General features: G+C 58.2%; 2 protein-coding genes across 2 annotated transcripts in view; both read left to right on the top strand.

Moving 5' to 3' along the window:
• Positions 1 to 22106, top strand: part of EIF2B5 (eukaryotic translation initiation factor 2B subunit epsilon) — a 566918-nt gene that overhangs the window by 445412 nt on the left and 99400 nt on the right. The gene's annotated exons all lie outside the window — the stretch shown is intronic.
• EPHB3 (EPH receptor B3) lies at positions 733 to 21269 on the top strand. Its single transcript, XM_025375133.1, has 16 exons — positions 733 to 1301; positions 10225 to 10289; positions 11408 to 12080; positions 14730 to 14885; positions 15686 to 16027; positions 16193 to 16317; positions 16518 to 16677; positions 16758 to 16866; positions 17274 to 17326; positions 18344 to 18466; positions 18561 to 18808; positions 19277 to 19492; positions 19604 to 19753; positions 19847 to 20040; positions 20128 to 20283; positions 20389 to 21269. The coding sequence occupies exons 1-16, from the start codon at positions 1181 to 1183 to the stop codon at positions 20495 to 20497; spliced, it is 3000 nt and encodes a 999-aa protein (XP_025230918.1). The 5' UTR covers positions 733 to 1180; the 3' UTR covers positions 20498 to 21269.

Here is a 22106-nt window from a genome sequence, read left to right as displayed (position 1 = left end):
CCGTCACTCACTACTCATCCTTCCTATTTCAGCTTGAATGCCAGTTCTTCAGGGCCGGACACTGGCCGTCGCCCTCACGTACGCTCGGGAACTCTTCCTCCTCGGCAATAAAGCTCCTTACACTCTACAGCGATGACTTAATCCCACATCCTCCACTGTCTTGTCCATTGCAGTAGCACCCGCAGGTACTAGAGTCTGACACATTGTGGGCGCTCACAAAGATGTGCTGAATGAATGACTAAATACTCAGCCCAATGAAAGAATGAAGAAACGATAAAGTAGTCCCTGGTCACAGGATACAGCGCGGTGGGGGTTCCCCCAGGTAGGGCTAAGCTACAGCCACATGAGGGCGTTGCAGGGCAGGCGCGGGCCACATGGGGGCGCCCCCGGTCCGTCTTAGCTGGTTGGCACCTCCTCGGACTGAGGTTCAGTTACCAATCGCCAATGGGCGCCAGGGAGCGGGGTTCTCTCTCTGATGGACGGCATCGCTCCGCCCAATCTAATTCATCTTTTCCTTAGTCCCGCCCACTCCGAGCCCCTGAGACCCCGAGGGTGGGCCTGGCGGAGACACCGCCAACTGAACTCCAGCTGAGTGCTCTCGAGGCCGAACCAGCGGGCCTGGCGGTCTGTGAGTGGGTGGCCAGCCGCTAGGGGCGGGGCCTTAGCGTTGACGGGCAGGCAGGCCGTCCCGCCCCTCTCACCCAGAGCGGCCGCGCCAGCGCTGGGGACAGCAGAAGTGAGTACGTGAGCGGCGCAGCAAGATCCCAGCTCGGACCCCGGACGGCGCGCGCCCCCGAAGCCCGGGATCCCAGTCGGGCCCGCAGCGGACCGCCAGATTACTGTGCACCCCGAATCACGACCACCTGCACCCTCCCGCCCCGGCCCGCCCCCCGAGTCCTCCTGCACCGAGCTCCCCGGCGCCCCGGATCCTCCTGGACCGGTCCGTCCAGATTCCCGCGGGACCGACCTGTCCGCATCCCCAGGATCGCCGAGCTCGGTGCGCCGCCTCGGTCCCGGAGCCGCCCGCTTGGATTGCATTCCCTTCTCGCCCGGATCTCCTGGGACCGGACGCGAGCCTGCCCCGGAGCCCGCCAAGCGCACCCTCTCTCGGGTGCCTGCAGCCCCGCCGGCGCGGCCCGGCCAGGCGCGGCCCGGCTCGGCTCCTAGAGCCGCCCCGGCCATGGCCAGAGCCCGCACGCCGCCGCCGCCGCCGCTGTCGCCGCCGCCGGGGCTCCTGCCGCTGCTCCCTCCGCTGCTGCTGCTGCCGCTGCTGCTGCCCGCTGGCTGCCGGGCGCTAGAAGGTGAGCGGCGTCGGGGGGGCGCGCCCGGGAGCAAGGTGCACGGGGTCGCGGGGCTGCGGGCTGGTAGCGCGGGTCCGACCGGGGTTGAGCGCACGTCGGAGGAGGCCCCGCCACCGGCGCCCGCTCCGGGACCCAGGGATGGGGTGGGGAGGCCGTCCCCGGAGCCGCCTCGGAGGCTGGAACTGGCTCGGAGGCAGGCAGCCCGCGGGTTGGGGGATCCAGGGGAGCTAGACTTGGCACGAACGTCCCCGAAAGTCCTGGCCCTGCCTTGAGCTTTCGCGGGAGTCCCCCACACTCACGGCAGAGAAGCGGGGCTCCCGGCACCCCCCGAAGTCGGGGATGTGTAGGCGACCCCCCAGGCAAGGCGAGGGCCGCGGGGCTGTGGCCGGTAGGGGCGAAGCGGGACTCTCAGGGTTGGGGGGCGCTAATTAGGAGCCCGTTGGAGTTAACTGTGAGAGTGTGAGTGCGAGCACCCCGCTTTGCCAGGGGGCCGCTGCGGGGGCGGACAGGCGGTGGCCTGTTATTGTTTATGGTTTACCGGGCGCCAATTACACCCGAGGTGCTGTGTGCGCGGGCCCCGCACCCTTTTCGGAGGCTCCCTCTCGCCTTCTAGCAGGGCTTGGGTCTCCATTGAACCCCTGAAGTTGTGGGGTTTGCCCCAGGTAGCACCAGAGCCCTGCGCCTTCCTCAGTAGCCGGTGGGAAAAGGCCCGGCTTCTCTGGGTTCTGTGAAACCTGCCAAGGCTGCTGTGGGGGGCAGCTCCAACTTCCAAATGATTGTACTTGGATGAACAGCCCCGCGTTGTTGGCCCTGGCAGGAGAGCTCACACGCATGCCACTTGACACAAGCTTGCCGCGGACAGAGGCCCCAACACCAGCCACAAACAATAGGGAGGCCCACACACACTCACGCCCCGTTTCCAAGAATTTCGGAGCCATTAAATGAGAGGGGGTCAAAACCTTCCCTAAAGTGGAGGGAGGGAAGCCCCAAAAATTCGAGGGCAATTGGAATAAAGGCAGTACTTATTTGGGGCATCTTTAACAGATCTAGTCACTTTCTTAGTTTAGGAACGAAAAGAGAATTCTGTGGAACTTGGCTTGTTCTTATGTTCACAATCGGTAAACTTAAAGGTTGGAAGGAAAAAAACACAGTTCAGAGAGAAAGGCATCCTCTGGTGCGTTCTAATGTTCTCCAGGGGAAAGATCTCCTATGATCCCCCACCCCCTTCGTCTCTGAGCCCACTGTGCTGACAGATCCAGTCCCACGGGTGGACACATGCAAATTCAGACCGGCACACCGAGGTCTCGCCCACACTCACACACATTCTCCCACATGTGTGTGATAGGATCGCAGGCGTGAGAACCCAGTGTGGGGCTTTGTCGTTGATTGCCTTGAGGGTGTGAGCCAGGGAGCCTGTTCAAGTTGCCAGATCTGTGTTGGGTCTCTGTGTCGTAGCCCAGGAGAGACGACATTGGTACACACACCCTCATACACTTACGGGGCTGTGTGTCACCTGTGTGTGTCGTGCCGCAAGGCCCTTGTTGTGGGTGTGGTGGGTGCTGGTGCTGAGAGTGGAGTGGGGGTGTGGTTTGGGTCAGGTGCACAGGTGCTACCTGAGGAGGCTCTCTTCTCCCTCCCTCCTTCCCTTCCTTTCTCTTTTTCAACCCTCATCACCTACTGGACCCTCAGGAGTCCAGGCCCTAGCAGGAGCCCAAGCTTCCAAGCCTCCAGGCCAAGCAGCTGGAGAGCTGTCCAGAAGGCGGAGTCCTTATGTGCTGGGGCAGCCTGGGAAGAGGGGGCAGCAGGGCCCTTCGTTCCCCGTTCCCGGCCTGCCCACCTCCCCTCGGCTGTGAAGTGGGAGCTAGGGCTACTCTCTGGCTGTGAGGCCAGGCCAGCACGGGATGCCTCTGGGAAGCAGCGGTGCCTACAAGGGTGGTTTCACCAATTCCTTCACTTTTGCAATACCTCAGACCCTCTGGTCTCCAGTTTGTGCACAGGAGAATGTGAGAGAACAAATGCAAGGTGCTGACCCCAGGGCAGACCTTGCACCTACCCACCCTCTGGCTCTCCCTCACTGGGAGACAGGATAGAACGGCATCGACCTCATGGGGTTCTTCTGAGAACTGCATTGTTAATGTGTGCAAAGTGCTTAGCACATAGGCATTGTTATTCAAGGAGTAGCTGTTATTATTATTACCCTAGGGTCTGCTCCTTGGGGAGCCTCAGGAGTGTGTGCCCTTATCCTGCCCGAGGGAGGTTAGAGGGAGGAAAGATGAAAGGGAAGGTTGCTGCAGGGGGCCGGGGGTGGGGTTGTCTCCCCCACATCTCTGCAACTCCAGGGAGGGAAGGAATGGGGAGAGAGCGGGCCCAGTGGGTAGCTGTTTTCTGCCTGTCCTCCCTCCCGTATTCTGGGGTTTGGCGTGTGGATGGGTGGACTTCAAGGTCCTGGGGTGTGACCGGGATAACATGGGTTTCATAGCACTGAAGAGCTTTTCAGCCCCTCCAGCCTGACAGGTGGGGGGTCCAGCTTTCTCCATCCAGCCTTCCATTTGGCTTCGTCAGGATTTTGGTCTGCCCTTGGCCTTGTGGCTCTCTGTGTCTGGGGCATGACATTTATTTAGGCTCAGGGTCCCTGAGCCCTGGTTGCTACCTCTCGTGTACCCACTAGTTAGATGCTGTCTAGTGCCTGGTTCCTCTTACCTCCCTGCACACTTGGGGGTCACCAAGACTCTGCATCCAAGGCTGCCGTCAGTTTTCTGTGTGGCTGGAGCCTGGGTCCTTGCTTGTCCACGTGGATGAAAACATGCCCTCACCTTGCCCTCTGATTGACTGCCCCCTTTCCCCGTGCAAATTGCCCTGGGCTTTACCCACAGACACAGGGAAACAGGGCCACCTAGTCGCCCACTGGCCTTTTGAGTACTGTTCCCCAGTTCCCCAAAGCCAAGATTATTCTCCCCTCAGGGCCATCAACGGGTCGGGGAGTGGGGTCCAATGGGGAGCAGACTAGGAATGGGGCCTGGGATAAGGAATGGTGCCTGAACCCCAGCGCCCCTATACCTGGGATAGGATGGAGAGGTCCCTGCTGGGAAGAGACCCTTTTGAGAAAAGAGAAACAGTTACCAGATCTCAGGAGGTGGGGCCAGCACGTTCCCCTCCAGCCAAGCCATGGTAACGGAGCTGTCACTGCAGTGGAACCTGTCCCTGAGGGAACAAGACAGCACGGAGCCCAACTCCTCCACAGGGACAGCAGGAGTGACCCCTGAGAACATGGAAACTGAGAGGGGACAGCGGGCTGGGATTTGGGGGGCTTGCTCACTTGTTTGAGTTGCCTCTGGCACCCCCAAACCCCATCCGTGTCTGTCAGGAGCTGGCCTTCTGAGCGGCTGCTGAGGGCCGGCAGGTATTTGGAAGAACCAGTTTGCTCGGCACTGCCCTGTCTTTAGCCACAGCTGCTGCTGCCGCCACTGCAGCCTCAGCGGCTGCGAGCTGAAGCCGAAGCTGCCGTGGGCAAGGCCTCTGCCGCACAGCCTTCCACTAATTAAACAGCATGAAGAGGCTGAATCACCAGGCCTGCATAGTTTGAAAATTGTAGCCCTGCCTGTTGTGCTGAGTCAAACTGGTTTGTCGGGATTGGGCAGCTGGGGGGGTGAGGGGTGGAGGGAGACTGGATACAGCTGGGCACCTGATGGGCTGGGAGAGGCCCCCTGCCCAAGGGCTAGCCCTGGTGCCAGGTCTCCTATTCCCTTCTGCCCCCAGCCTCCTGGCCAGACCCAGTGTGGCCAGCATCACAAGGAAGGGCTGAAAGGCTCAGGTTAAGGGCTAGCTGTCCACCCGTTCTTCTGGCTGCTGGCAGGGCCACGAGTGGGGTGGGGGCATGGATGAGCGCCCAGGCGTTTGGGCTCCCCGCCCTGGGCTTCTTCCCCCTTCTCCTCCCTCTCAGGTTTATTTAATTATAAACCCCCATGATCTGAGGAGAAGAATGAAAAACAAAATGTGTTCTCTGTTCTGAGATGTTCCCCTCCCCTCCATCCCAGACATGGGGGCCAAGGGGCTGTGGCAGGAAAGGAGGAAGTGGTCCTGGGTGAGTTAGGCTCCCCCACAACATGTATCTTCTCCAGGCCCCACGGTAGGTTCCCCTCAAGACCCCTTGATCCTCACGCTGACCACCTTGTGTGTACAGGCTGGCACAGGCGTGTACACATCCTGACCCATGGGAGGGGAGCCAGATCCTTCAGCTTGGTAGCTGAGGAAGGGACTCCATGAAGAGGAGGAGGGTGTCCGACTCAGGTGGCATAGCACTGCTCCAGGGTGCTCCTTGCGCAGATCCTGGCCCTCTGCCCTCCTGCCCCCCTGCACACTCTGCAGGCCCAGCCCTGGTGCTGACCTTTCCTTCCACCTCTAAGTCCCTAGTCTGGAATTTGGGCTGAAGTCTTGCTGCTTCTGTCTTTAGTTGTTTTGTGTTTCTGTTTTTGGTTTTGGCTTGGTTTTTTTTGTTGTTGTTTGTTTCCTGGGTCTCAATGACACTCTTGCTCCCAGGGTGCTATGGGGCCTGGCCCTTCACCAGGGCAGGTGGCAGGCCCTCAGCTGGTGCCCCTCCCGCAGGCCAGGGTGGCCATGATGTCCTCCTCATGCCCTGCTCAAGGTCCTCAATCTGCAAGTGGAAGAGCCTTTCCCAGAGCTTTTGAAGCCAAATCTCTTCAGGGTGCTACCCTCTACCAAGGGCTCAGGGGCCCTTGAGACGGTGCCATTGTGCTGGCAGGGAAGTGGCTTGTTACTTGGGCAGGGGCTATACCTGGGGAGGCCGCACCCAGCCACACCCAGAATCATCTTCATACCCCTGCCCCACCCCAGCCTCGTGACCTGACTGACAGCTCCTGCCCAAGCCAGGACAACAGGAAGCAGGGCTGGGGCTCTTTCCCTACACCTCTGGCTAAGGCTGCCCCAGCACCTCTGCTTCCCTTGCAAGAGTGGCCCATGTGGCTGCCCTGCCTGAGCGAGAGGCACCAGAGTGTTGGGGCAGGATGAGGGGTACTGCCCTCTCCCAGTAACTCTTCCTCTACCCCACTGGAAGACATCCCGTAAAGAGAACCATGCTTACAGGGTGTGTGTGTTGCGGGTGCATGGAGGATGCACCTCTGAGGCTTTACACAAATCTAGGTATTGATACTTACACCATGTCAGGATGCTCTTTTGCAGGGACTGTGGCATGTTCCAGTGTCATTGGGCATCTGTGACTTTGCAGCTGATTGTAGTTTGTGTGACTGAGTAAGAGCATGTCACCAAGTCTATACAGGGAAACTGGTGTTTGTGTTTGCACTTTACACTGAAGACTGTATGACTTGCAGCTGGTGATAGCATGTGCAATTGCGTGTGTAAGGAGAACATACTGTAGGGTTGGGTGTGCATGCTCTCGGTGTGTGCATATGTTTCAGGAAATCTGCACATAGGCAGGCTGGAAGCGTGGGTCTGCCTAAGGCAAGCCAGATCTCTGTGTAAGAAAGATTCCTGTATATGAATGTCTAAGGAAGACTAATCTGTTTGTACCATATGCATCCGTGTGTCTGAGAAAGACAGACCGTGGCTCTGTGTGAAGCTGGGTGTGTGTTTGTGGGCGGCTGTGGCTTTGTGTGTTTTTGTCCACCATATGTGTTGACTTGTCGCTCTTTAGCCCCAGTGGTGGGGAGTGAGCCCAGCCCCCGACGACTGGATGCTGTGAGTGCATCTGTGTGTTTGTGCATGGGCGGGGGCCACACAGCTGCTGCCACGTGGCTGCTCTCCATGGCCCTGTGGAAACCTGAAAGAGGTGTTGCTTTGCTCCTGAGCATCAAAGCTCCAGTCCTGGAAAGACCCTGGGCCTGGAAAGACCTACCTCCCTGGTGACTTTGCGGGGCAGTTGTTGTTTCCTGCCCGACAGAGCCCAGTGTCTAGGGTGGCCAGCCTCTTCTCCCCTCTGCCTTCTGCAGATACATGGTGGGGGCAGCGAGGGATGGGGTGCAGCAGGCACCTGGGGGAGCTGGGAGCTTGCTCACTCACTCCTCTTTTGTCTTTACCTGCTGCCCCTCATACCCCCGTCCCAACGTGTGTATGTACAACACACGTACACACACGTGCACACACAGCACAGAAAAGGTGGGTTGGGTCTCTTCCTCCCAATACCACGGACGGATGGGTTCTATGACCCCCCACACACCCCCCTCACCTACTGCCGAAGGCGGGGACGGGCACCTCAGGGCTGAGGAGGGCCTTGCCCTGTCTCCTGTGCCCGCGCAGGCTGAAGGGAGCAGGCTCCTCCTCTCCCCCTCCGAGAAGCGGGGAAACCGAGAGCACGCGGCCCCCTCCCCACCGGAGTGACCGGAGCCCTTCTTCAGGCACACATGACTCGAAACTCAAGTCCTCTCTTCATTAATGGGAAAAATGTGGCGAGATTGAGCGATGGCCAAGGCTGAGCGATGGCCAGGGGCCGATCCCCTCCCTCCCTCTCTCGCTCCCCAAAAATTAAACAGAAATGAAGAGCCTCCTTGCCTCCCTCGCTCCTTCTCTCCCTCCCTCCTTCCCGCCGCCGCCTCTCCGCCGTCCCCTCCCTCCGCTCCCTCCTCCCGGAGCCAGCGCAGGGCTTGTTTTAAACTGTGGAGGAATCTGGCTGGAGGGGGAGGGGGCTGAATATTTGGGTTTAAACAGTTCCAGATGGGTCTGGCACAGGCTGAGCAGAAGGAAGTGAGGGAGCGGGAGGAGGGAGGCGGCGCGAGGGAGCGGCGGGAGCCCCGGCCTGCTCGGACGGGCAGCGGCGGGCGGACCGGCGGGAGGACTGGCTGCTGGGGCAGGGCGCTCTCGCTGGGAGGGCTCCCAGGACGGACACTCGGGCCGCCGGCTGGAGACAAGGCCGCCTGGCAACCTCCCTCTGTCTCTGCCTCTGTCTCCTCGGGCCTCCGCGTCTCTCCATCTCCCTGTCTTTGTAGTCAGCCGCCGGCCATCCCGGCTGTCTGATCCCCGCCAGCCGGCTCCGCACATCCCTCCGGCTCCGTGCCGCCCACCGCCCGCCTGCCGGAGTCGCTACCCCTCCCGCCTCCCTCCCCGCCGGTCTCTGGGCCCCGGCTTTTGAGTATCTCGGCTTCCCTCGAGTACCCCCCGGCCAAATGTCTGTGTCTGTCTGTCTGTCCGCCAGAGGCCAGGATCACTCCCCTTGCACCCGGGCCCTCAGGGGACCAGCGGCTGCGGCAGCAGGAGGAGCCTCCCTCCCTGCAATGAATGGCTGCTACCTGCTGCCCCTTTGCCTGACATCGGGGACTGGGGTCACAGCTGCCTTGTCCACCCTCGGGGTCCTCCGCCGGCCTCGACTCAGACCCAGCCTCAGGAAACCACTGAAGACTGCAAGCCTGTGGCCGTGGGGTTTGGGTCTTTCCCCACCTGGGCACACCGAGGGGGTGATGTAGAGGCCTCCAGAGGTCCTGGGGCAACCCTGCCCCATTCCAGCTTCAGAGCTGGCTGCACTGTCTTCCAGGCCACGGGAAAGGAGTTGGCACCTCTTTCCTTCCTTTCCTGCCCCAGGTCTAATCTGGGGGTCACACTGTCTTTCAGAGAGTAGTGACATCCAGCCAGAGCCCAGAACCAGGTTCCTAAGAGAGCAAGAAACTTTAATGGGCCCCTGCTATGACCAAACAAAGTGAAACAGGCAAGAAACCAGCTCAGAACACAGGCCGGGTACTGTGACAGAGCCGCTGGCCCTTGATGCACAAAGGAAGGCATCTTACCCTGACTTGGAGGTTCACGGAAGGCTTCCTGGAGGAGGCAACAGCTCTGTTGGGACTTAAATAATAGGCAGTTTTCTAGACTTTCTTTCATCCCCCCCTTACAGAGGGGCATATTGCAGTCAGAGTGCAAGGGATTAATTATAGAGTCAGATACACCTGAATCTGAGCCACTCTTGTCCCCTCACCCCAAGTCCTAGCAACTTTACCTTAGGCAGTATATTTTCTTTGTCTGGGCATCAGTGTTCTCTTCTGTAAAAAGGATACACCAACAGTACCTTCGTGCAAGGATTGCAAGAAAAATTGAACTAAGAGCTGGTTTGGGCCTTTGGTCGTCCCCTCTCCACCCTCAAAGCGTCCCCTCTCCACCCTCAAAGCGCATCCCTGCCCCATCACCTGTAGGTGCTGGGTGGGAGCTGGCTCTGGCCTTTCACTGCCCTCCCCTTCCCCTGGGCCTTAGTGTGGGGCTGGGCCTTTGTGCTGGGAACGGAGTCAGGGGAGGCCAGGGCCAGGGTCTGAAGCACACAGCCCTTTGTTCCAGGATAAAGGCCCTGCCGGCCCCTTTGTGTGGAGATTAGCAGAGCCTGTAGGTGTGTGGACGGGCCTCTGCTCCCGCCTCATTAACCCAGGCCTGGGGTCAGGGCACCCACCCCTAGCCTGCCCAAGGGGACATCTCTGGGGCTGTGACATCTCTGGGGATGGCCGCAGGGTCTCCTCTAGGATAGGGAAACTGGGAGCTTTCAGGACTTGTGGAAAGTGGAGCCTGGTGGGAATCCTTTCCTGAGCCATCTCTTCTTTCTTTCCTTTTCTTTTTTTTTTTTTTTTTTTTTTCTAGACAAAGTTTCGCTTTTGTTGCCCAGGTTGGAGTGCAGCAGTGCAATCTCTGCTCGCTGCAACCTCCGCCCCTCGGGTTCAAGCAATTCTCCTGCCTCAGCCTCCCGAGTAGCTGAGATTACAGGTGTGTGCCACCACACCCGGCTAATTTTGTATTTTTAGTAGAGACGGGGTTTCACCATGTTGGTCAGGCTGATCTCGAACTCCTAATCTCAAGTGATCCGCCTGCCTCGGTCTCCCAAAGTGCTGGGATTACAGGCGTGAGCCACGTGGCCCAGCTGTGATCTCTTCTTTCTCCTCACCCTGAGATTAGTCCCTGACCTTTTACTCCATTGTTCCTCCAGAGACCCTCATGGACACAAAATGGGTGACATCTGAGTTGGCGTGGACATCTCATCCAGAAAGTGGGGTGAGACTTTCCCATCATTCTCTGAGTGTTGTTTGCCATTAGGCCTCCCCCCACTTCCAGCCTGCGTGCCCCCTCACCTCACCAGGGCCTGGAGGAGGGCTGCCTCTGCCCTCTGCTGTCACCCTCACTTCCTGTGCTATCCCCATTGTCCTCACTTGTCACCCTCTGAAGCACCTCATGATCCTTCTCTGTGGGTGTTTTCTATCTCTTCCTACTCTGCCTGCCTGTGACCCCCAGCTCCCACTCCCTCTCCCTCTGCTCCAGACAGCCCTCTGCATGTCCATCCCTACCATCTCCCTCCTCCCTGGGTCCCTGGAGAGAGCACTGGCTTGGAAACCTTAGTTCCAGATCTTTAACTTGCTGTGTGACCTTGGGCAAGGCCGTTTACCCCTCTGGGTGGCCACTTCTTGACTGTTGAATTCCTGCAGTCCGGACCTCTCTCAAATATTCTAATTAATCTCCCTAGATGGCCTTCATGGCTGCTTGAAGCCCTAGAACCCTGGAGTACGATGGCACCACAGGCCCTGCAGTCATCATGCCTGACTGTGTGACCTTGGGCAAAACTCCCTTCTGTGGGCCTTGGCCTCGTCATCTCTAAACATCAGGACAACAGATACGGCTCCTCATGGAGTTGCTGTGAAGATTAAATGCGATGTTAATAGTGACAGCCAGTATCCCAGAAGTGCTTGCACTGTTACAAGCCCATTACATTTATTAGCCTGATTTAATTCCTCACAGCCTTGTTTAGTTCTAATCAGCCCCATTTTACAGATGATGAAACTGAGGTATAAAGATAGCAGATATAGCTGATGTTCCCACAGTACTTAACAAGTTGCTAGTCCTGTCCTAAATGCTTTATTCAGTTAAAGTCATTATTCCTTACACATCATTATGATCCCCATGTTACAGATGGGAAAACTGAGGCACATGGAGGTTAAGTGACTTATCCATAATCACACAGCAAGCAGAGAGCTGGAATTTGAACCCATATAGCCTGTATCCTCAGCCGCTACACCATAGAAGCATCCCCGTGAAGTACATAGAGCAGATCTGGGCATGAGGGAAGCACTTGGCAAATGCAGGCGTTCACTCTGTTTTTTTCATTGGTCCATGCACAGTGGGAAGAGGTGAGTGGCTACGATGAGGCCATGAATCCCATCCGCACATACCAGGTGTGTAATGTACACGAGTCAAGCCAGAACAACTGGCTTCGCACAGGGTTCATCTGGCGGCGGGACGTGCAGCGGGTCTACGTGGAGCTCAAGTTCACTGTGCGTGACTGCAACAGCATCCCCAACATCCCTGGCTCCTGCAAGGAGACCTTCAACCTCTTCTACTACGAGGCTGACAGCGATGTGGCCTCAGCCTCCTCCCCCTTCTGGATGGAGAACCCCTACGTGAAAGTGGACACCATCGCACCAGATGAGAGCTTCTCACGGCTGGACGCCGGCCGCGTCAACACCAAGGTGCGCAGCTTTGGGCCACTTTCCAAGGCTGGCTTCTACCTGGCCTTCCAGGACCAGGGCGCCTGCATGTCGCTCATCTCCGTGCGTGCCTTCTACAAGAAGTGTGCATCCACCACCGCAGGCTTCGCACTCTTCCCCGAGACCCTCACTGGGGCGGAGCCCACCTCGCTGGTCATTGCTCCTGGCACCTGCATCCCCAACGCCGTGGAGGTGTCGGTGCCACTCAAGCTCTACTGCAACGGCGATGGGGAGTGGATGGTGCCTGTGGGTGCCTGCACCTGTGCCACCGGCCATGAGCCAGCTGCCAAGGAGTCCCAGTGCCGCCGTGAGTGGGGACTGTCCTGGGGAAAGGGTTGTGGGGAGGGCCTGGGCCACAGCTACCTACTGCCCTGCACCCCTGCCCCTGCTTGCTATCTGACTAGGAGGTCTGGGAGCAGGTCCACAGTGGAGGCAGGAAAGGGAAGAGTGGGGATCAGATGCAGAGAATGTGGTGCAAGGAGGGAGAAGAGAGAGAAAATCAGGAGAGACACAAGGATAGTAAGAGAAAAAATGAAACTGAAGAGAGAGGAAGAGAAGCGTGCAGAATCCTTGGCAATCAGGCACCTGGAGAACCCAGTCAGAGGCTTAGGAGGCCAGCAGAGATGCTCACTTTGTCCTGGCCTGAGTGTATACTTCACCCTGAAAGTGGTAGGTCGGCCCCAGGACTGAGGGCATGGGGGCTGTGGGTACCTTGTGCATGACCTTTTACCCTGGGCTCTCTTCTGCCCCTTGGGTGGCAGTATATAAATGGCACAGTGGTTAGGGACCCAGTCTCTGAAGTTGAGTCCCGACTCTGTCACTTACCACTGACGTGACCTTGGGCAAGTTACGTTTTTTTTTGAGATGGAGTTTTGCAATTATTGCCCAGGCTGGAGTGCAGTGGCACGATCTCGGCTTGCTGCAACCTCCACCTCCCAGGTTCAAGCAATTCTCCTGCCACAGTCTCCTGAGTAGCTGGGATTACAGCTGTGTGCCACCATGCCCGGCTAATTTTGTATTTTTAGTAGACGGGGTTTCACCATGTTGGTCAGGCTGATCTCGAACTCCTGACCTCAAGTGATCCACCCGCCTCAGCCTCCCAAAGTGCTGGGATTACAGGCGTGAGCCACCACGCCTGGCCCTGGGCAAGTTACTTAACTGTTTGAACCTCGGTTTCCTCATGTGCAAGATGAGGACAATAATCAAGTTTCCTTCATAGGGCTGTAGTGAGGCTTACGTGAGCAGTGCTTTGCCCGTAGAACAGTGTCTGGCACATGGGAGCACAGCCACCAGCTAAGTGTTGGCCATGAGTCTCCAGAGCCCTGGGATCCATGAGAGCTGGGCTGTTCTGCCCTCATTTTGTACATGAGGAGTTCAGGAGGCCTGCCTCCGATGGCTTGCCAAGACTTACGTACGAGGCTTCTCAATTATCAAAACTGTCCACCTAGGGGGTCTCTCACTGAGCCTCATCAGTCCTTGTGAGGTAGATTCCTGCCATCTCCCCATTTCGCCAATAAGGAAACTGAGTCTTGGAGAGGCTCTGTGCACAGGCCTTGTAGCTAGGGAATGTGGAAGCTGACATGGAAGCCTCCTCCTGTGCTCTGCCATGCAGGACGGCGCGCTGAGGGCCCTGTCTTCCGCTCCCTCTGCCCGATTCTCTTCCTTGGGGCTTGCAGCCTACATACAGCTCTGAGGCGTAGGTGATGGCTCTTACCGCAGCCCTAGGTGTGAGGGGCTTGGCAGCATGAACCTGGCTGCGAGGCCCAGTGTTGTTATGTGAAGGTGAACAGTGCCTTTCCTGGGCCCTCTCCACTTCTCGATGGGAATCTGTCCTGAGATTTCCTCTTCCTAAGTGGAGAAAGGGGGTGGGGTGATGAGCCTGACAGACTGAAGAGGGGCTAACACTCTGCAGGTCCCCGGCAGGAAATGCATGCTGGTTCCCATAGCAACCAGGCTGGCCTGGCCTCTGCCCCCTCCCCCACTGGCTCAAAAGAGCTAGGGTGGAATATCACCTTCGTGAGGGGAGATGAAACCCCAGAAAAGGGCAATCCCTAGCGCTGGGCATTCTCCCCTGTGGGTGTCCCCCTCCAGAGGCAGTCATATGGAGAGGCGTTGACCCACTTTAGTGTCTAGAAGGGTCTTGGTGTGTGCCCATTTTCCTAACACAGTTATTACTAGTGCCTCCTTTGACTTGCAAATTCCAGTGTGAAGAATACACGATATGGCTACCATAAATCCACAGAGCCTGTGTCCAGGGGGCCAAGGGTAGATGGCAGGAGGGGATACCCGGGAGAAGGGATGCTCAGGCCCTGGGCTTGCTCTGGGGTGAGTCCCCTTGTGAACACTTGAGGCCTCTGAACTCCAGGTGACCCCAGCCTTCCTGCCTGCTTTCTTTCTCTCCTCCTCTTACCCGTCCTCAGCCCCCATCCCTGCCCAAGGGCAGACAGGAGCTGCTGCCTGCGCCTGGTGGGTGGGGCGAGAGCTTCCCTGTGAAGGCCCCACCTCCTGGCTGTTCTAGGGTGTCCTTCAGGGTCCTCAGGAATGATTTTTCTGGAGCCTCGGGGAGAGGTGGGGCATCTCCACAGTGCCGGGTGCTGCTAGCCCACCGGGGGTCTCTTCCCCATCCCCGCCTCTTCCTCTGCCTTTTACTGTCTTCCCTGCCTCAACAAGCCCAGGCTGTCCAGGTGATGGGGCTGACGTCTTCGTCCATGAGGCCCCGGGGTAGGGGTGAGGGGGGCAGGGGCGGGGAGGAATCTGCTGACATGGGGTTTCCATGGGGCAATAGGGCCTTTTGTAGCTGCAGCTGGAGTTAGGCAATCCTAGCATTGCCCCCACAGTCTAGGAGGTGGAGGGGCCAGACCTAGGCTGGGGAGAAGCCAGGTTCTCACGGAGGTGTGGAGGTCTGGTGTCTGCAGTGAAGGGAGATAAGCCCCATCCATCCTCTTCTCCCCCACAGCCTGCCCCCCTGGGAGCTACAAGGCGAAGCAGGGAGAGGGGCCCTGCCTCCCCTGTCCCCCCAACAGCCGTACCACCTCCCCAGCTGCCAGCATCTGCACCTGCCACAATAACTTCTACCGCGCAGACTCGGACTCTGCGGACAGTGCCTGCACAAGTGAGTGAATGCGCGTCCTCTCTCCCCCTCTGCAGGCCTTCCCTCTGGGGGGCCAACCTGGGAAGCCTAAGCAGTCACTATGAATAGCCCCATTTTCCAGAGGAGGAGCTGAGGCTCAGGGAAGTTAGATGTTGTGCTTAAGATGGCACAACTGGGAGGTAACTGCCCCTGAGCCAGAATCCAGGTCAGCCAGCTCATCCCTTCCACCAACACTTGCTAAGCACCTACCACTTCCTAGCCACGAGTAGGGACTGGCTAGGAGCTTAGCAGTTGGCCTTCTAGTCCATCGCCCCTCCCTCTGTATAGAAGTGCCTCTCCCCAGCCCCACTCTAACCATGGAGGGGGCCTCACATCCTGAGGGTGGCCTGGTGCCCCACTTCCTCTCTGCCCTGGCCTTTGGTGTGCCAGGCATTGTGCTGGGTATTGATGGTGAATAAAATATAGTCATTGTCCTAAAGGAGCTCGCAACCTGGTGGGAGAAATAGGTGTAAAAGCAGATAATTAGCATAATGTACTGAGAGCTGGGCTAGAAGGCTGTCTAGGAATTGTTTTATGTACATGCAGAGTATAGGGCAAGCACGAATCAAGGAAGACTTCCAAGAGGAAGTGACGTCACAAGTTGGGTATTGAAGGATAGATAGGAGTCTGCCTAGTGAAGAAATGTAGGAAAGTTATTCTGCTTATCAAAGGAGAGGCAAGGCAAGGAGGTAGAAAGCAAGTTGGAGTGTGCAGGAACTCTGGGCAGAAGGATGGTCCTAGAGACCCCAGCTCACTGCCTTCTCCCTCCATGTTCCTCACAGCCGTGCCATCTCCACCGCGAGGTGTGATCTCCAACGTGAATGAAACCTCACTGATCCTCGAGTGGAGTGAGCCCCGGGACCTCGGTGGCCGGGATGACCTCCTGTACAATGTCATCTGCAAGAAGTGCCATGGGGCTGGAGGGGCCTCAGTCTGCTCACGCTGTGACGACAATGTGGAGTTTGTGCCTCGGCAGCTGGGCCTGACGGAGCGCCGGGTCCACATCAGCCATCTGCTGGCCCACACGCGCTACACCTTTGAGGTGCAGGCGGTCAACGGTGTCTCGGGCAAGAGCCCTCTGCCGCCCCGCTATGCAGCTGTGAATATCACCACAAACCAGGCTGGTGAGGAGGGGGCACTGGAGGGCAGGGCCTGGGTCACCTTCCCCTGGATCGAGCTGAGGTGTCCTCGGGCCTGCTAAGGGACCACTGGGGGTCCCATGGGAAGTGGGTCTTTGGGAAGGATGCCAGGGTCCAGGGAGCCCCTGGTGAGCCCTCTGCTCTTCCCAGCCCCGTCTGAAGTGCCTACACTACGCCTGCACAGCAGCTCAGGCAGCAGCCTGACCCTATCCTGGGCACCCCCAGAACGGCCCAACGGAGTTATCCTGGACTACGAGATGAAGTACTTTGAGAAGGTCAGAACCTCAAGGGGCAGGAGGAGGCCTTGGGCTGAGATGGGCTGAGATGGGCTGAGAAAATTACCCCCAGATCACGATGGGGCACTTGGGAGCAAGGCCTTGGGTATGGAGGGGACATGTGGCAGGCCTGGGTGTGAATAGGGGCCAGTCGGCCTCAGGACCCACCTGAGGATGCCCCCTCCCTCCTGGCATTGCAGAGTGAGGGCATCGCCTCCACAGTGACCAGCCAGATGAACTCTGTGCAGCTGGATGGGCTTCGGCCCGACGCCCGCTATGTGGTCCAGGTCCGTGCCCGCACAGTAGCTGGCTATGGGCAGTACAGCCGCCCCGCCGAGTTTGAGACCACAAGTGAGAGAGGTTAGTAGCCCCCTGCGCCTGTTGCCATCGTGGCCCTCACTGTCTGTCCTTCCACTCAGCAGCCCCTTTTCCATCTCCAGGCTCCGGGGCCCAGCAGCTCCAGGAGCAGCTTCCCCTCATCGTGGGCTCCGCTACAGCTGGGCTTGTCTTCGTGGTGGCTGTCGTGGTCATCGCTATTGTCTGCCTCAGGTACTCCCAGGCCCATTGTTGCTTCATGGGTTGACTAGAACTGCCTTTTAGCATCCTAGAGCCCTCCTGCCACAGAGATGAGCTGCCACCACCTCCCTCAGACCCAGGGCCTTAGCCCTCCTGGGGCCAGTCGTTGCTGGAGAAGCCCTCTCCCATCCCTGCCTGTGTCTTCATCCTGCCCTTTCTCCACGCCCTATTCCCTGAACCTCCGGGCAGGTTCCCTAGGGACTGAGTCCACTGAGCCCCTTGCTCAGAGACCCAGAGATTGCTGTGACCACCAACTGTGGGACTAGGCCCCGGGCCATCCGCTGTGTCCTCTCTGCCCCTTCTGTGAGCCCAAGGGTCCCCTGAACAAAGGGACCCAGATGACTTGTCTCAGGCCTGCCCTCCACCCTGCCACCCTGCAGGAAGCAGCGACACGGCTCTGATTCGGAGTACACGGAGAAGCTGCAGCAGTACAGTGAGTTTGCTCCCGCTGCCCTCCCCAAGCTCTCCCAGCTCTCCCAGGCCCCTGCAGGGCTCGCAGACACCCTTCTCCCCTCCTGGGACTTCATTCCTTAGAGATAAACCCTGAGGCCCCCTCCCACTTCCAGTCAAGTGCCATTTCCTGACCCCTATCTCACTCCAGGTACCCCGGGCCCCTACTCACTCCTGCTAGCCCCAGAAATGACTGAGATGTGACCCCTCCCCGTAAAGGCAGTTAGTCTTGTGGGAAAGACAAGATGCATACACACAGGAAACAATTCAAGAACAATTAAGCTCGAGCAGGTGCTCCTATTGTAAAGGGCCCTCGGAGTTTAGAGAGTAGGAAGGCTTCCTGGAGGGGGTGGACTTGAGCCGAGCCAGGCGAGATGAGCAGGGTTTTGGGAGGTGAGGGAGAGCATTCCTGGCCAGAGGAGCCTCTGGAAGGTAGTGGGTGGGGTGGGGAGGGAGCCCAACTGTGGGGGCAGCGGGAAGACTGGTTTGACAGCCGCTGGGAAGCCAGACTGGGTAGTTGTGGCCAGCCCTCGGAGGGTCGTGAAAGGCAGGCAGAGGAGTTTGGACTTGACTCCACCATAGGTAATTGGAAAGGCTCTCAAGTTGGGGAGTAATACAATGAGAGGATTGTTTTAGGAAGACAGCGGTATGCAGGATAGCTCAGTGGGAAAAGTCCAGAGGCAGAGAGCCCAGCTGGGAGGCTATTGGAATAGTGCGAGTGTTGAAGGTCTGGACAAGGTCAGGGCAGTGGGAACCAGGGGAGGGATGAATCTGAGAGAGGTCTGGATGTGATGAGAGATGAGAGAGAAAAACTAGGAGTAGAATCCTAGGTGTCTAGCCTTTATGGTCACCAGGAGTTCTCACGGGGGCTGGAGGGTTAGGGCAGCAACACAGAGGAATATGGGGCTGGGCTCAGCCGGGAGCCTGCTGGAGCTGTGCCTGTCGCAGGGAAAGGCTGGCTTGACTGTTGCCCTCTCACGCCCACCTCTTCTCCTTCCAGTTGCTCCTGGAATGAAGGTTTATATTGACCCTTTTACCTACGAGGACCCTAATGAGGCTGTTCGAGAGTTTGCCAAGGAGATCGACGTGTCCTGCGTCAAGATAGAGGAGGTGATCGGAGCTGGTGAGTCTCCTGGGGCACAGTAGAGATGAGAAGCTGAGGCAGGCTGGGTACAGGGGTGAGTCATAGCTTGTTCCCTGTGCCCTGTGCCTTGCAGGGGAGTTTGGGGAAGTATGCCGTGGTCGACTGAAACAGCCTGGCCGCCGGGAGGTGTTTGTGGCCATCAAGACACTGAAGGTGGGCTACACCGAGAGGCAGCGGCGGGACTTCCTAAGCGAGGCCTCCATCATGGGTCAGTTTGATCATCCCAATATAATCCGGCTCGAGGGCGTGGTCACCAAAAGTCGGCCGGTTATGATCCTCACTGAGTTCATGGAAAACTGCGCCCTGGACTCCTTCCTCCGGGTAAGAGCCAGCCCCCAGGCCCTCTCCCTCCCCCAGAAAGTTGGGTTGGGCTAACCATCCCCTCCCACAAGTCAGACAGCCCCTATTCAAGTGCATAAGCATTTACTGAGGTGGCTTGGTGCAGGGAAATGGCAGGGCCTTCAGAGCCAGAAGTGTGGGAGGTCACATCTTGACTGCTCCTTACTGCCTGTGTGACCTCAGGCAAGTGACTTAACCTCTCTGAGTCTCAGCTGCCTGGTTGTAGAATGGGAGTGGTAAGAGCTAGTGGGTTCTCATGGGATTAATTGGGATGTTATCTACAAGATACTTGACACCTAGTAGGGCAGCTCACTTACCCTCAGGGCACTCTGGACATGGCTGCAGGAGAGATGAAGCAGAGTCTGAGTACTTGGAGAGGGCAGGCAGGTGGGCAGGCCACGGGTTGGGATGGGGGCAATGGGTCCATCTGAGCCTGCTTGTTGCCTGCAGCTCAACGATGGGCAGTTCACGGTCATCCAGCTGGTGGGCATGTTGCGGGGCATTGCTGCTGGCATGAAGTACCTGTCCGAGATGAACTATGTGCACCGCGACCTGGCTGCTCGCAACATCCTTGTCAACAGCAACCTGGTCTGCAAAGTCTCAGACTTTGGCCTCTCCCGCTTCCTGGAGGATGACCCCTCCGATCCTACCTACACCAGTTCCCTGGTACAGGAAGCCACTGGGAGGGAGACTGGGGGCGGGGCCTATCAGCCAGGGGCTCGGGCCTTGGGGGCAGCCTGGAGTCACAGGGTGAAGGGCCTGTGCCCCCCTCACCAGGGCGGGAAGATCCCCATCCGCTGGACAGCCCCGGAGGCCATAGCCTATCGGAAGTTCACTTCTGCTAGTGATGTCTGGAGCTACGGAATTGTCATGTGGGAGGTCATGAGCTATGGAGAGCGACCCTACTGGGACATGAGCAACCAGGATGTGAGTGAGGCTAAGCCAGAGTGGTTAGGTGGGTGGGTGCTGGCTGGGGATCATAGCAGCAGCTCACTCTGCGTTTCCCTGCTGTCGGCCCAGGTCATCAATGCTGTGGAGCAGGATTACCGGCTGCCACCACCCATGGACTGCCCCACAGCTCTGCACCAGCTCATGCTGGACTGCTGGGTGCGGGACCGGAACCTCAGGCCCAAATTCTCCCAGATTGTCAATACCCTGGACAAGCTCATCCGCAATGCTGCCAGCCTCAAGGTCATCGCCAGCGCTCAGTCTGGGTTGGTACCTCTGCCTCTGCTCCCACCAAGCCAGTAGCCCTATCTCCTGCCCTCGAGACTCACCAGGTCCTTCTCTTCTTCCCACAGCATGTCACAGCCTCTCCTGGACCGCACAGTCCCAGATTATACAACCTTCACGACAGTTGGTGATTGGCTGGATGCCATCAAGATGGGGAGGTACAAGGAGAGCTTCGTCAGTGCGGGGTTTGCGTCCTTTGACCTGGTGGCCCAGATGACTGCAGAGTAAGTGTGCCTCAGATTTGGAGGAGCAGGGCAGGGGGCCCTAGACTTGGCCCAGAGTAGAGGGCACGAGGAGAGGGACTAATCCTGCTTTTGCTCCATCTGCAGAGACCTGCTCCGTATCGGGGTCACCCTGGCCGGCCACCAGAAGAAGATCCTGAGCAGTATCCAAGACATGCGGCTGCAGATGAACCAGACACTGCCTGTGCAGGTCTGACACCGGCTCCCACAGGGGATCCCGAGGACCGTGCAGGGATGCCAAGCAGCCGGCTGGACTTTCGGACTCTTGGACTTTTGGATGCCTGGCCTTAGGCTGTGGCCCAGAAGCTGGAAGTTTGGGAAGGGCCCAAGCTGGGACTTCTCCAGGCCTGTGCTCCCTCCCCAGGAAGAGTGCCCCAAACCTCTTCATATTGAAGATGGATTAGGAGAGGGGGTGACGACCCCTCCCCAAGCCCCTCAGGGCCCAGACCTTCCTGCTCTCCAGCGGGGGATCCCCACAACCTCACACTTGTCTATTCTTCAGTGCTGGAGGCCTGGCAGGGTCAGGTTGGGGTAAGCTGGGGTTCCACAGGGCCCAGCCCTGGCAGGGGTCTGGCCCCCCAGGTAGGTGGAGAGCAGTCCCTCCCTCAGGAACTGGAGGAGGGGACTCCAGGAATGGGGAAATGTGACACCCCCATCCTGAAGCCAGCTGGCACCTCCAGTTTGCACAGGGATTTGTTCTGGGGGCTGAGGGCCCTGTCCCTACCCCCGCCCTTGGTGCTGTCATAAAAGGGCAGGCAGGGGCAGGCTGAGGAGTTGCCCTTTGCCCCCCAGAGACTGACTCTCAGAGCCAGAGATGGGATGTGTGAGTGTGTGTGTGTGCGCGCGCGCGTGTGTGTGTGTGCACGCACTGGCCTGCACAGAGAGCATGGGTGAGCGTGTAAAAGCTTGGCCCTGTGCCCTGCAATGGGGCCAGCTGGGCCGACAGCAGAATAAAGGCAATAAGATGATTCTCTTGCCCCTTCTTATTCCTCCTCCGAAAGCAAGATTCCCTGATTCAGAGTTCACAGTCCCTGGCTGGCAATCCTTCACAACTCCCTGGAGGCATTGAGAAACCAGACGCGGGCCCATCCAGGCTCAGTTTCCCCTTTGTGCTTGGACCTCACAGCTTTGAACATCTAATACACTTCTTGGAAGTGGGTCAGTGGCAACAGAGAACAAACTACCCCAGAGCTCCTTCCTTCTAAGGCAGAGGGCTTCCTGGGGTGGGGGCAGGCTCTCGTGTCTGGATGGTGTTTTACTGAGTTGATTCCCAGCCTTTGTCTTTAAGGGAGCTGAGGGGAGAGGGGGTTGATCAGTTCCCAGGGTCACGTGACCATGGACAAAGGGAAGGAGAGCCACTGGTGTTCAGAGGCGGAGGCCCGGAAGTCCGGCTGCTCCTCACTGAGCGCTTCCTATGCCCAGGCGCTGGGCTAAATGCCCCATTTATACAGGGATCTTATTTAATCTCACAACAACCCAGCCAGGCAAGGAAGTATTTTTAACTCCTTTTTACAGATAAGGAAAAGGAGAGGTTAAGTAACTTGCCCAAAGTCGCTGAGCCAGTAAGTGAGGCCCGCGGCTGGGATTCCCACCCAGAGACTGCCTGCATACTTGAAAGGTTCAGAGGATAAATAACAAGAACCAGGGAGAGGGTTAGGAAAACAGCTTCTGGAAATGCCAAAGGAGAAAGCGTGGTGGGGGGCCCTCAGAGGCCCGTCGGACGCAGGCACAGGCTGGGGGAGGGGGGAAGTGCAGTCATGTTCCCAGTGTCGGGAGGGATCCCTGGGCAGCAAACCTTTGTGCTT

The sequence above is a fragment of the Theropithecus gelada genome, chromosome 2, assembly GCF_003255815.1.
Source record: "Theropithecus gelada isolate Dixy chromosome 2, Tgel_1.0, whole genome shotgun sequence".
Taxonomy (NCBI): Eukaryota; Metazoa; Chordata; class Mammalia; order Primates; family Cercopithecidae; genus Theropithecus; species Theropithecus gelada.
The sequence above is the reverse complement of the archived record's forward strand: the minus strand, read 5'-3'. Positions and strand labels throughout refer to the sequence as shown.

What these genes read in the sequence shown, in the direction of transcription:
- EPHB3 (XM_025375133.1), top strand. Translation starts at nt 1,181, where the DNA reads ATGGCCAGAGCCCGCACGCCGCCGCCGCCGCCGCTGTCGCCGCCGCCG. An exon ending in TGCGGACAGTGCCTGCACAA is followed by an intron (nt 14,886 to 15,685) that starts GTGAGTGAATGC and finishes TGTTCCTCACAG; the next exon opens with CCGTGCCATCTCCACCGCGA. An exon ending in AGAGGAGGTGATCGGAGCTG is followed by an intron (nt 18,467 to 18,560) that starts GTGAGTCTCCTG and finishes TGTGCCTTGCAG; the next exon opens with GGGAGTTTGGGGAAGTATGC.